The 13177-nt window shown below is 37.9% G+C and overlaps 1 protein-coding gene across 1 annotated transcript; it reads right to left on the bottom strand.

Annotated features, from left to right (window-relative positions):
* Positions 1-5827: 5827 nt before the first annotated feature.
* On the bottom strand, positions 5828-6451 carry LOC131077151 (ethylene-responsive transcription factor ERF036). The gene has a single exon (XM_058014583.2). It carries the CDS (start codon positions 6449-6451, stop codon positions 5828-5830), a length of 624 nt encoding a protein of 207 aa, XP_057870566.2.
* Between the last annotated feature and the right edge of the window lie 6726 nt (positions 6452-13177).

Here is a 13177-nt window from a genome sequence, read left to right as displayed (position 1 = left end):
AAGTCTTCAACTCAACAATTCCCAGTATCCACTAGCCACAGAAAAAATGCCCTTAGGGTTTGGAGACCAAGCAAGCCCATCCCTACCCTTAAGGGAGCTATAGTGTCTGTTCGCCAAAATACCCTGCAACTCAGCACACTCTTCCTCCATCCCAACAACCGGCCATTCATTAGGAGTCTTCCACCACTCCAAATCCAGTCGATCGCACCTATAGACAGCCTTAAAGTCACTCACCCTTGACCATGCCGCTTCCAAAAACCTCTGGCCCAAGTTTCCAAGGTTAGGAAACTAATTAAAGATGGGAGGGTATCCATCCCAAGAGTCATTCTAGAAAAGGACCTCTTCCCCCCTTCTACAAATCCAAAAAAGCCCTGCCTTAATGAGAGAAGCCCCCCTCTTGAGAGTGTACCAGATCGATGAGCCCTTTCCTTCAAGTGAATATCTAGGGATTTCCTCCATCGGGATCCTCTGCATATATTTGTTGGCCAAAATCCTAGCCCAGCCTTGATCCTATTCAACACACCACCTCCAGTACAATTTAGCTACAAGTGCTTCCCCAAAAAGAATAGACTGCCTTAACCCAATCCCCCCGACTGCTTCGGGCTACACACCAAGTCCCAATTGACCAGACTCCATTTGGAAGAGGAGAGATTACCTGCCCATAAGAATTGCCTAGCCAGAGAGTCCAAACCCTTCAAGAACCACTTTGGAGCCACCTGAAGCATACATCGATAGATCAGAAGAGCTTGAACCACCAACTAAATCAGTTGAACCCTCCCCACAAAGGATAACCATCTATGAGTCCAGTGATCAACCTTCGAGCAGAATTTATCCAAGATCCCCTGCCACGACTCCCTAGGAGGGTTGCCAGGGGAAATAGGAATACCCAATAAGTCAAGGGCAGGGAGCCAACTTGGAATCTCAAGATAAGAGAGGTCCTCCTTTGAATAGATTCAGGAGTGTTGAAAAAGAGGATAGAAGATTTATCCTCATTGATCAACTAGCCAAAGGCTGCAAGATAAACATCCAGGACCTTACGCAAATTAGTAGCTTCGTTGACCCGAGCTAGCCCCATAAGGGTTGTATCATCCACAAACTGCAAGTGAGACTGCGGCTGCAAGTCATTACCCCATCTCCAACCCTAAATGGTACCCAAGCCCATGTTATGCTTAATCAACCTCCCCAGACCCTCAGCAAGAAGAATGAATAAATAAGGGGAGAGGGGATCCCCCTGGCGAAGACCCCTAGAAGCACCAAACAGCTCGGTATGGTCCTCATTGTTAAGCACAAAGAAAGAGGTGGACCTAACACAACTCATAACCCACTGGATCCACTCATCAACAAAACCAAAAGCCCTGAGGATCTTCTGAAGGAAGGACCACCGAACTCTATCGTATGCCTTGGCCATATCCAACTTGATAAACATAGCTTTTTCCTTGGAGATTGCCATAGAATGCATGGTCTCCGTGGCAATGACCACCCCATCCAGAATTTGGCACCCTTCCACAAACCCACTCTGCTCCTCAGAAATAACATTCTCCAGGAACTTCTTCAATCTATCCGCTATCAGCTTAGAGATGATCTTATAGATCACATTACAGAGAGAGATAGGGTGGAACTGGCCTAACCGGTCGACCCCTTCACACTTGGGGATTAGAGCAATGAAGGTTGCATTCAATGCCCTAAGCATCTGCTTATTCCTCTGGGACTCCTGGACCACTTCCAATAAATCCAGCTTAATAATATCCTAGAACTCTTGAAAGAATTCAACCGGGAACCCATCTGGTCCAGGAGCCTTTCCTTTCCTCATGTGGAAGACAATCCTCTCCAGTTCTTCCAACAAAATAGGACACAAAAGCTTCTCATTAATCTCCCTCAAGACAAGAGAAGGGATGCATACCAGAACCAAATTCTCCTCCACTGTTTCCCCCTGAGAGTCCTCCCTAAAGAGGGACTGGAAAAACTGAAGAGCCTCCCTAGACATCTCCTGCAAGGATAAGCACTACTCACCTCTATCATTAACCAAAATAGGAATGGAATTTTCGTGTCTCCTTGCTTTTACTGAGTTGAAGAAGAAAGAAGTGTTCTTGTCCCCCTCCTTCAACCAATCAATACAATCTCTTTGCTTCCAATATATTTCTTCCCTAAGCTCCCATTCTTCTACCACCTTGATAGCCCTGTCTTCCTCTCTAAGCAATTCCTCAGACAACCCAGGCTCTCTAATTTCACTAGTGATCTCATTCAGCACTATTTGAGCAGCTTTCTTCTCATGAAGAATGTTCCCAAAACCTTGTCGGTTCCACTGTTTAAGCTGAAGCTTAACAAATTGCAGCTACATGGCAAAAGAGTACATGGCAGTGCCAAAGGCCGGCCTCCCTTTCCTCCACCAGTCTGCAATAAGAGCCTACAAAGAAGAGTCTCGAAGCCACATAAGTTGGAATTTGAAGGAAGGCGAACGGGCTACCCGAGCCGAAGACGAAACCAACTTAATGGGCTAGTGATCCGACCCTCTCCAATCAAGAATTTCAGAGCTAGTGGACCACCCCCCTCCAATCCAAAAGCAAGAAACTAGAAAATGATCCAGTCGTTCAGCAATCCAATTCTCTCCCACCCTCCTATTGTTCCAAGTGAACAATCCATTGCTAGGCTTAATGTCAACTAGATACAACAATGATATACTATCCTGGAAAAGGAAAGAAGAAGGTTCCAACCACATTACACCCCCCTTCTTTTCACTCAACTCCAGGATGGCATTGAAGTCTCCTGCCATAATCCAAGGATGAAGAGGGGCCAACCTTCGCATACCAGAAACATGATACCATAAGTTTTGCTTACCCTGAAGATCAGTGGGAGCATAGATATTTGAAAACAAGATGAATTCCCCAGTCTCAAGACTAGATAGCACCCCAGATAACGAGGCTCTGGAGGCAACCCACCAGACAGGGCGGAACCTTAGAGGGTTCCAAAGATAGGCCACCCCTCCTGAGGAACCAGCTGCCCCAACACACTGACACTCGCCTCGCCCCCACAACTTTGGTACGAGACCCATCATACTCTCCACTGAAAGTTTAGTTTCTTGCAAGAAAAGGACATCAGGTGAATGATTCCTAATCAAATCCCTAACAACTTTTTGTCTAGGGCCATTGTTCAAACCCCCTACATTCCATGAGAGCACAATCATTTAGGAGGGATGGAAAAGTGTGAATCCAAAGTCTTCACTGATCCTGACTCAACCAGATTCTCCCCCATCAATTTGATCTTATCCAGATCCTTCTTTCTGCCAACCTTTGAGCTCTTCTCTGAAGCACTTTTCTTAATATCTTTCTGATGAAGACCCAGGTGAACGGAGGACTTATTACTTCTAAACCCAGGCGGTTCCAATTTCAAAGCAATCGGAGAACCCTCCCCCTCAGCCAAATTTACCTCAATACCAGTAGCCAGGCCCAACTTAACCCCTACTGTATGGTCCATCTCCATCTGCTGGCTTCCAACCACTAGCAGGGCCTGGGTAGATTCCTCCATTACACTTTCTCGAACCCCTCCTGATGCACCCTGATCTAGAGGGGTTAACCCCGGATTTACTTCCTGCTGGCTCAGGTCATCCAAGGCCTCAAATCTGTTAAAGGTATCCTCCTCACGTCTCTCCTGTAAGGGCCTCTTTTGTCCTTTGTTCCTGTTCCTTGTCTTAGCTGAGACAAAACCATCAACACCCTCTACCACAGCCGACATGGCAACTTTCCCTTTATCAGCCCTGTCAAGGCTCGGTTCTGACTGCTGAGGTTGTCGCAACACCGGTTTGTATTTAGGACACTTACGTTGTAAATGACCATACTCATGACACAGACGACAACGAAATGGTAAAGTCTTGTAATCTAACTGTTGAAGCCAAGAATACGAGCTTGCACACATATCTATAGCCTCTGGCAAGGGTTTACTAAGATCTATTTCGACACAAATACATGCAAAGGTCATTACCTTTCTCCCCAGAGTTTGCAATGAGGATCCCACTGGCCTCCCAAGCAGAGCGGCGAGCATCCGTAACACATCCTCCCGACAACATTCCACTGGAAGACGTAGTAACCAAACCCACATTGGAACCCTATTTGGGAGATCCTCTGAAGGATTAAACCCCGCATGCCAAGGTTTGATGAATAATCCCACTTGGTTGTAAAAATACGGGCCTCCTTCAAAGACCCTATTGCGATCCTCCATGCAATTGAAAGTAACCATGAAGTAGTTATTTGCCAGAAGCATAATCTCCATTTCCCCATCCGATGCCCAAGTCTGTTGCGCCCAGTTTTCCAAAAACTGTAGGGAAACCCTCATTCCCAAAAACTTGCAGTATAGCGAGTGATTTGAAAAATATTCAATGTCTTCAACTATTATCTCAGGAGGGATGATCAACTTCGGCCTCTCACTACATCTCTCCAGGCAACCATTAATCTTCACCATGCGAGAGCTGCCAGCACTCCCAAACCCCCGAGTCGGAGGAGAATAGATTATTGTTGAAGATCTTCATACTCTGAAGTGGGGGTTTTGAGCCCACCGCAGCACGGAAATCCATGGCTGGAGCACCCTGTGAGGCCTCACCACCAGAACTCACCATTTGGGCACAAAAATAAATAATAAAAAATAAAACTAGAGGGCCAGTGACCCACACCCCTAAGGGCCCCTCATGGAGGCTCAGCACCCTAGGCAACTCCCTTCCCACGCACCCCCAAAGAGATGGGCCCGCTGAATATCTCTGTCACACGGTATTACCCGGGCTGCAGCAGATTAGAACCCCACCCACACGCAGTCTTCACCCCTCACGACAACCCCACTCACACCCATCGTCTCCAAGACCTGCTCAGCATCGCCCAACATCGCTACCCCCGACCCCCTGCACTTCCCTCCCCCCGCACGAGCCTGCACCTGCACTTCCCGTGAGCTAGGGCCGTGAAAACCTAGCTCGGCCGCTTGCGAGCCTTCGCGCAAACGCAGACATGATTTCCTATTTTGAAAAACTATTATTCATTATTTCAAAAATTCTTTTGTTTTGGTTTTATTTTGAATTATTAATAGGTATTATATATTTATATGTTTTATCATAGAGATTAGAATTTTTTATATTTGTATATTTAAAAATTAAATATATCTTGACTTGAATTTTTCTCCCTTAATCGCTTTGAAAAATAATAATATAAACAATTATTCATAAAATATATTTTCTGAAATTTATATTACTCATTTTTTACTAAATATTTAAATTATTTAACTATTTTTTAAATTGTGAAAAAGATCATTATAGATAATTAAGAAGATAATCATTTTCTTAAAATTTAAGAACATTAATCTTATATTTCTATCTTCACTAATAAGTCATTTTATTTAATTAAGAATTATTTCATTTCACTATAAAGTTATTTTATTTTAATAATAAAAAAAATAGTTTGCTTTTTAGGACATTCCAAAAGTAAGTCTATTTTATTTTTTATTTTTAAGAAATTAAATATTTATTCTGTTTTTAATTTTTCTAGAACAGTTAAATTATGTTTTAATACAACAGCAAATTGGCAAGCCACCATCTTCAAATAAATCTTTTATAATTAATAATCAAGAAAATTTACCACATCGAAATTAATTTAGAAAAAACTCACATAAATAAAATTATAAAAATACATATAAATATATAATATATATATGAAAAAAAAAACATTTTTAATATAATATGTAGAATATGTAAATAAGATGGACGAACAGATATAAAATTATAATATGTAGAATATGTAAATAAGATGGACGAACAGATATAAAATTTCCAAAAGTACAACTAAACTAAACTAAACTAAATTCGATTCCATTCTCCAGTCACAGGTATATAGCTCTCGAATCCAATTGGAATCGCCATTAAAGCAGGGGGCTCAAAAGATATTTGTTGCTGGCTCTCCTGCTCAAACAAATCAACGAAATCAAAACTAAAATCACAGATCTGCAGGGGCGAAAGTGGAAGAGCCTGTAAAGCCAAATCCAGCGGACTTTCATTCTGCGCCACAGAAGAGTCGTCGGAAATGAGCGGCTCCTCCACTTCCTCCTCTTCCGGCCGATTAATCTCATCATTCTGCTCTGCAATTGAGGGCTTTTGCAGAGAAGAAGGAGAAGAAGAAGAAGCTGAAGAAATCTGGGCGGCGGCCTGGGCAGCCGCAATCTGAATGTCCCTGGCATTAGTGGAGGTAGGGCGGGGGAGGGTTTCAATCAATTTGGGGAAATTGGGCAGGGCAGAGGAGCCCTTGAGGGTTAGGGCAGCCACATCGTATGCTCGAGCGGCCATTTCTGCCGTATCGAAGGATCCAAGCCAAATTTTCTTCTTTTCTCCGGGCCGCCGGATTTCTGATACCCATTTTCCCCAGCTGCGCTGCCGCACCCCGCGGTAGGTGCGGACGTCACGCGTTCGAGTCCCGGGAATCACCATTTTTTGAATTGTTGGAAGTTTTGCAGAGGGCAGGGATGGTATTTATATGCAGCATTTAGTGGTGAGAGATTGTATGGAGGCTACGCGGTTTCTCACTGAATTCGCACAGCTGGAAAGTGGAAATTATTCAGACCTGCAGAAGTGGTTTCGAAAGTCAAAGAAATTGGCAGTATCCGACACAGATTGTGGAATTCCTCATTATTTGGGCTTATCAAATTCTCTGTCATGCTTTTACCTTTCAAACGCCCTCTTCACATTTGGCACTTGTTTGGAAACTTTAAATTCAGTATTGAATATTGTAAAAAAAAAATTGTTTTTGTTGATATGGATGATGATCTGTTAGGCAATTCATTTCGGATCTTTCAAACGACCTCTTCACATTAGGACCAAAAAAAAGTAAATTCAGTATTAAATTGGTGTTTTATATATATATATATATAGTCTTGAATCTAATTTTTAAGTGTAAATTTGAAACTCAATTAAATCATGGTCTTAACTCTTATTAAACCCTAACCAAAATTAAACACTTGCCTTAAATCTAATTTTAATTAAAACCTTAACTCTAATTCTAATTTAACCTTAAATCTTAATTCTAATTAATACCTTGTCCTTATTTAATTGAACCCTAATCCTAACCATAACTCTTATTGTAATTATCCTTAACAATAATTATAACAATATTGGTTATCTAATTTCTAATGGTAACACTAATTCTAGTTGAAATCCTAATTCTAACTATAAACCTAATTAAACTCCAATCCTAGTTTAATTGTAACTATAAATCTAATTAAAACCTAACCCTAGTTTGACCCTAACTCTTACCTTATCTCAAAGACTCCCCCTAAGTGAACCCCAACTCTAATTGAACCTAAACCCAAATCATAATTAAAATAAAATTCACTGAGTTTTATTTTAAAATACATAAATAAATATTTAATTGAAGAGGAACAAAATATTACTATGGTGTTAAATTTGTATAGATATTTTCAATATATCTCAATCTAGAACATGTCTAGATATTTCTATGTTTATATCTCAATCTAGAACATGTCTAGATATTTCTATGTTTATATTTCAATCTAGAACATGTCTAGATATTTCTACGTTTCTCTCAATCTAGAACATGTCTAGTTTCTAACGTTTAATAATTTTTAAGTAGACGTATTTAAGATATTTTATATTCACAATTTTAATAGATTATTTACTCACATTACTATATAATTATATCAATAATGTCAAAATTTTTTGAAAATAAATAATATATTTGTTGATTTTTAAATAGATGTATTTATTGTTCTTTTATCTACATTCTTAATAAATTGTGTATGCATCTTAAATATATAACTAAAGCAATAGAGCCAAATTTTGATTGAAACAAGAGTTTTATATATTATTTTTTGAAAAAGTTAAATAAGATAAAATAAACTATTTATTACAATTAAACTACTCCAACTACATAGAAACAAGTTGAGATGTGACTTTTTTGATGAGGTCCTTATTTTTGCCACATTCTAAGATTTTTTATAAAATACTAATATATATTTCAAACTTTGAAAATAGATGCCTTATGAAGTACTAGTGTGTATATTTCTCTTATTTTCTCTCCCTTGAGAGTTTTTGTCCCAATAGGTTTTTGAAACTATTGTCAAACCACTAGGATCATTTATTTATTGACATTTCTTAACATTTCCATTGTAAACATTACCCTTTCTACACAAGAGTTTATGTTGAATGGGACCTCCCAATGCCTCTCCCAAAAAGTATTATTCTAAAAGTGGAGTGGATCCAAGCTTTAAATATTATAAATGTTTACCATTTGGATGTCATGGGTGTCATGAATATACTCACTTGATTCAACAATGTCTTACTCTTCTAGAAAAAATAAAATACAATCTTAGAACATTTAAGAAGAAATCAAGACAAAAGAAAGCACACTATTATGAGCAATGCCCAAAATAAAGACAAAATGAGGAAGGTCTATTTTAGTAAAAAAATTCACAAGCAGTTAGTTTTATTTTAAAATACATGAATAAATATTCAATTGAAGGGGAATAAAACATTATTATAGAGTTAATCTAGTATAGATATTTTCAATATATCTTAATCTAGAACATGTCGAGATATTTCTTGATATTTGATGATTTTTTTTCCACGTTTAATGATTTTTAAGTAGACGTATTTAAGATGTTTTTTATTCATAATTTTAATAAATTATTTACTCAACATTATTATATAATTACACCAATAATGTCAAAATTTTATGAAAATAAATAATATATTTGTTGATTTTTAAATAGATGTATTTAATGTTCTTTTATCTACATTCTTAACAAATTACTCGCTCATCTTAAATATATAACTAAAACAATAGAACCAAAAAATGATTGTAACAAATTATTTTCAGAATTTTATATATAATTTTTGAAAAAGTTAAATAAAGATAAATAAACTATTTATTACAATTAAACTACTCCAACTACATACATAGGTAACTAGATAAATGATGGAGCTAGTTTATTTTACTTTGGAACTAATCTATAGTGAATTGGGAAACTTTTAGCAAGTAATAGCATTTTTTTATTCTTCTTTTATATTAATAGGTGAAACGTGTTATAAAAGTTTTATTTTAAATTTAGAATTTGTGTTTAAAATTTTAGTATGTATAGATAAAAGGTTGTCAATTTTAAAAAGGTACAAGTTTTTGTTAACACACTAATGTCATTAGACTCCACCTCTTGTTATGATTGTAGAGTGCCTCTTGTTATGATTGTAGAATCCTAATCAATTGATAGCAAGTGGTAAATAAATAATAAATCACCTTAGAAGCTCTTTGAAACAATGTTGTTGGTGTGAACAAAGGTGTTTCCTATCCATTTCAGCCCCTTGTAGTGTGAACACGGCACATTATCTAACTAGTTCCTAGTTAGGACCTTTTCACGCATGTTTACATGTTAAATTTATTTAGTGAGTTAGGAATCTTTCTAAAAATATCTCTTCTAGACATTTGGGACTTCTTTGAGGCACTATGGAAAATGTAAATTGAGTACTAAATTGGTAATAAATTAATTTAAGAAATTAGGTGTTGGGAAAAAATTGTATCAATAAAAACCATGTGTACTTTATTTTGACATCCTAGCTACAAATGAAGCAAGCAATTAGTGATTGTGTTTTCTTTATGAGTTGCTAGAATTAATGTGCTTTCTTTATGAGTTGGCAAAATTTGTGCACTTAGTCAATGTAATGCCTAGGTCTTTTTGGCATCTGTATTCCTCCTATCTTGCTTGGATCTAATGTTGCATGATACAAGTAGGAATAAAAATATTTATTTTTCTTAAATTGTATTTTTTTTAGTTCAAAACATGTATTCAAATGTTAGCATTCAAATGATTTTTGAATAAGTTTCTCAAATTATGCATTTGTATAACTCTTTACATTGTGGTGTGAAAACGACCATAACATGAGGTAATAGGCTCATCTAGATAAAAAGATATCTTAAAATCTAGATGATTAATTACTGAAGCTTATCCTTTGGGTTTTTAATAAAATACACTTTTATTGTGAAGTTCACAATTTACATGTATTTTTAATAATCTCATATTTTTCTTTATTTATACTCTTCTTAGTTGTTGTTGTTTTTTTTGTTAAGAAATTTAAAAGTAAATTGTCCAGATTTTTACCGGCAGCCACCGACATTTTAAAGCATGGCATATTGTATATAGGGATGGCGGATAGAACTGATTTGATCATAGTGATTCGGCCCGCCTGAGACAACCACCTGTTCTTCCAAATTTATGATTTTACCTGACATGCGTTTATAACATCATTCCAAATTTGAGATTGTCTGCAACCTTTGTCAATCTGAATCCCCAAATATTTGATCGAGAGTTCAAGGATTTTTATGTTCAAATGTTGTGCAATTCTCATCTGGGTCATCTTGGGAGTATTGAAGAACAACAATTGGGATTTTTCTTTGTTCATAACTTGGCCTGATGCCCTTGTATATTCCTCCAGTATGTTTTTGATACCAATTGCTTCCCGAATGGATGCTTCTCCAAACACTATTGTATCATCTGTAAATTGGGAATGTGTAATGGCCTCAAATTGCTCATGGACTTTGATTCCGCGCCAAATGCCTTCACTATGTCTTTTTCTGATTAATCTCCCCAAGACTTCCGCCATAAGAACAAAGAGTGAAGGAGATAATGGACCCCTTGTCACAGACCATTCGTGGCTCCAAAAAACCCATTCAGATTGCCATTGACAAGAATGGAAAAGCTCACAGTGCTAATACAAAACTTTATACATTCAATCCAACTAGTAGGAAACCCAAATCTGTCAAGGACTCGTACAATGAAATTCCATATCACTTTATCATAAGTTTTGGCGACATCGAGTTTGATAATCATACCTTGCAATTTATCTTTATGGAGTGAGTGCATGACTTCGGATACCAGGATGATACTATCCGCGATTTCTCGGCCCGAAGTGAACCCATTCTGATTCTCAGACACAATTTTTGGTAACATTTTTTTCAATCTTTCCGCCATGGCCTTGGATATTATTTTGTAGATAGTGTTGCATAATGATATCGGGCGGAACTCAGACATGGATTCACAGATTTGCTTTTTGGGAATAAGTGTGATAATAGTGTGGTTGATCTCTTTCACAAATTTATGCTTTTTCTAGAATTCTTCAACCACATTCCAAATATCCTTCCCCATGAAGTCCCAACATTTTTGAAAGAGCTCCGCCGTTATGCCATCAAGCCCAGGTGCCTTTTGGGGATGCAAAGAAAAAGTGTCATTTTTAATTTCCTCCAAAGAATAGGGAGCCAGTAACATATCGTAATCAGAGCTAGAAATCTCAGGCTTAATAACTTCCTCGATCAATGGTGTTGTACCCGTCTCCTGCTTAGCCCCCCCCAATATGTCCATGTAATACCTGAGAGCAATTTGCTCAATATCATTGGTCTCTGCCTTCACAATCCCATTCTCATCTTTGATTGAACAAATTTTATTGTTGATCCTTCTGGCCTTGGAGGAAGCATGAAAGAATTTAGTATTGAGATCGCCCTCAGCAACCCATAGTTCCCTAGCCTTATCCTTCCAATATAGTTCCTCCTGCTTTAAGATTTCCATATACTGATTTTTAAGTTTTTTCTCCAATTCAAATTCAGCATTTGTCATTCCGAATTGCATTACCTGATTTCCAATATCTTCTAGCTCATCCTCAATTCTACTTTTCTCCACAAATACATTTTTGAATGACAATTTGTTCCAATATTTAATTTTGTTCTTTAGGAATTGGATTCTTTTCACAAATTTAAAACTAGGAGACCCAGAATAAATATTATCTTCGCTCCACCAATCTTTCAAATTGACAAGGAACCGCTCATCCCGCCACCACATGCTCATTATTTTGAAGATATTCTTCTTGTTGCGAATGTCCTGGGCAATGGATAGGGATATTGGCAGATGATTTGAATCAATTTGGGGGATAATTTCAATTTCCAAGGAATAATTGCAACTAATCCACCACTCTCCCACCAGAAACCTATCTAGTCTTTCAGATATATTGGCAAAGTTTAGCCTCCTATTAGTCCATGTGAATTTTTCGTTCTTAGGAATGATATCAATCAGATTGCAATTTTCTACAAAATCTCTAAAATCCTCCATCACTTTCGAAGGTTTTCTGAGACCTCCCACTTTCTCATCAATATCCAAAAGGGCGTTGAAATCTCTAGCAGCTATGACCTTATCCATTTCTAACTCCTTAATTTGATTTGTGATTTCATTCCAGACTTTTAGTTTTTCCTCAATCTTGATAGGTCCATAGATATTAAATAAAGGGTATGATAGGTTTGTTTGTTTGCAGACAATGTTTCAGACTATCCAATGGTCAAATGAAGCAATAGGATGTACATCAATTTTGGAAGGGTTCCACAAAATTCCCAAGCCCCTAGCCGTGCCTCTGGCATCCTGAAAATGCCTTCCCACTTAAAACAATACTTGATGAACTCAACTGCCTTATCCTTACTTAGCTTTGTTTCTTGTAGAATGAATATTTCTACATCTAACTTGGTCAAGGTCCTCTTGACCAAGCATTTTTTGTCAAGGACCGATAGGCCCCTGAAATTCCATGAGATAATCGTCTTTGACCCCCAAGGGAGGCCTTTCCTCCCTTGGAGAGATTCAAATATTTTAACATACTTACAATACCCTTCTCATTTTCCCTCTGCTCCCTCACTGTCTTAAGGCTTCGCCTCCCTCTTGTGCTTTTCGTGCCCCCTAAGATGGTATTAGCCAATTGACTGATACATTTGGGGTCTACCATATTCAATTCTTCATTATTGTCCAACTCTGATACTTCTGGTTCTAATTCCGAAAGTGCGACCTCAACAGGGGGGGTTTCAATGGGGTATATTTGTATATCGTTGTTCATGTCCACTGGGATGTCTTGCACCAAATTCATCATGCACGCATCTTGTTTCAAAATCATGATTGGTACTTTCAGGTCCCTCCAAGAGTAGAGTTTCCAGAGCCCCTTTTTTCTCTTTTTCCTTCCAAACTTGTTTCTGTTTTCTGGGGGGCGGCTGTAGGCCTTCCTTACAAATATTCTACAATTATCTGAATTATGATATACACTACCACATCTCGAGCAAGTCCTAATATCCTTTTCCACTTCAATATGTTGTTTCCATTCTCCATTTGCTGAACTTAGTGTCAT

Source organism: Cryptomeria japonica, chromosome 9 (assembly GCF_030272615.1).
Source record: "Cryptomeria japonica chromosome 9, Sugi_1.0, whole genome shotgun sequence".
Lineage (NCBI taxonomy): Eukaryota > Viridiplantae > Streptophyta > Pinopsida > Cupressales > Cupressaceae > Cryptomeria > Cryptomeria japonica.
The sequence above is the reverse complement of the archived record's forward strand: the minus strand, read 5'-3'. Positions and strand labels throughout refer to the sequence as shown.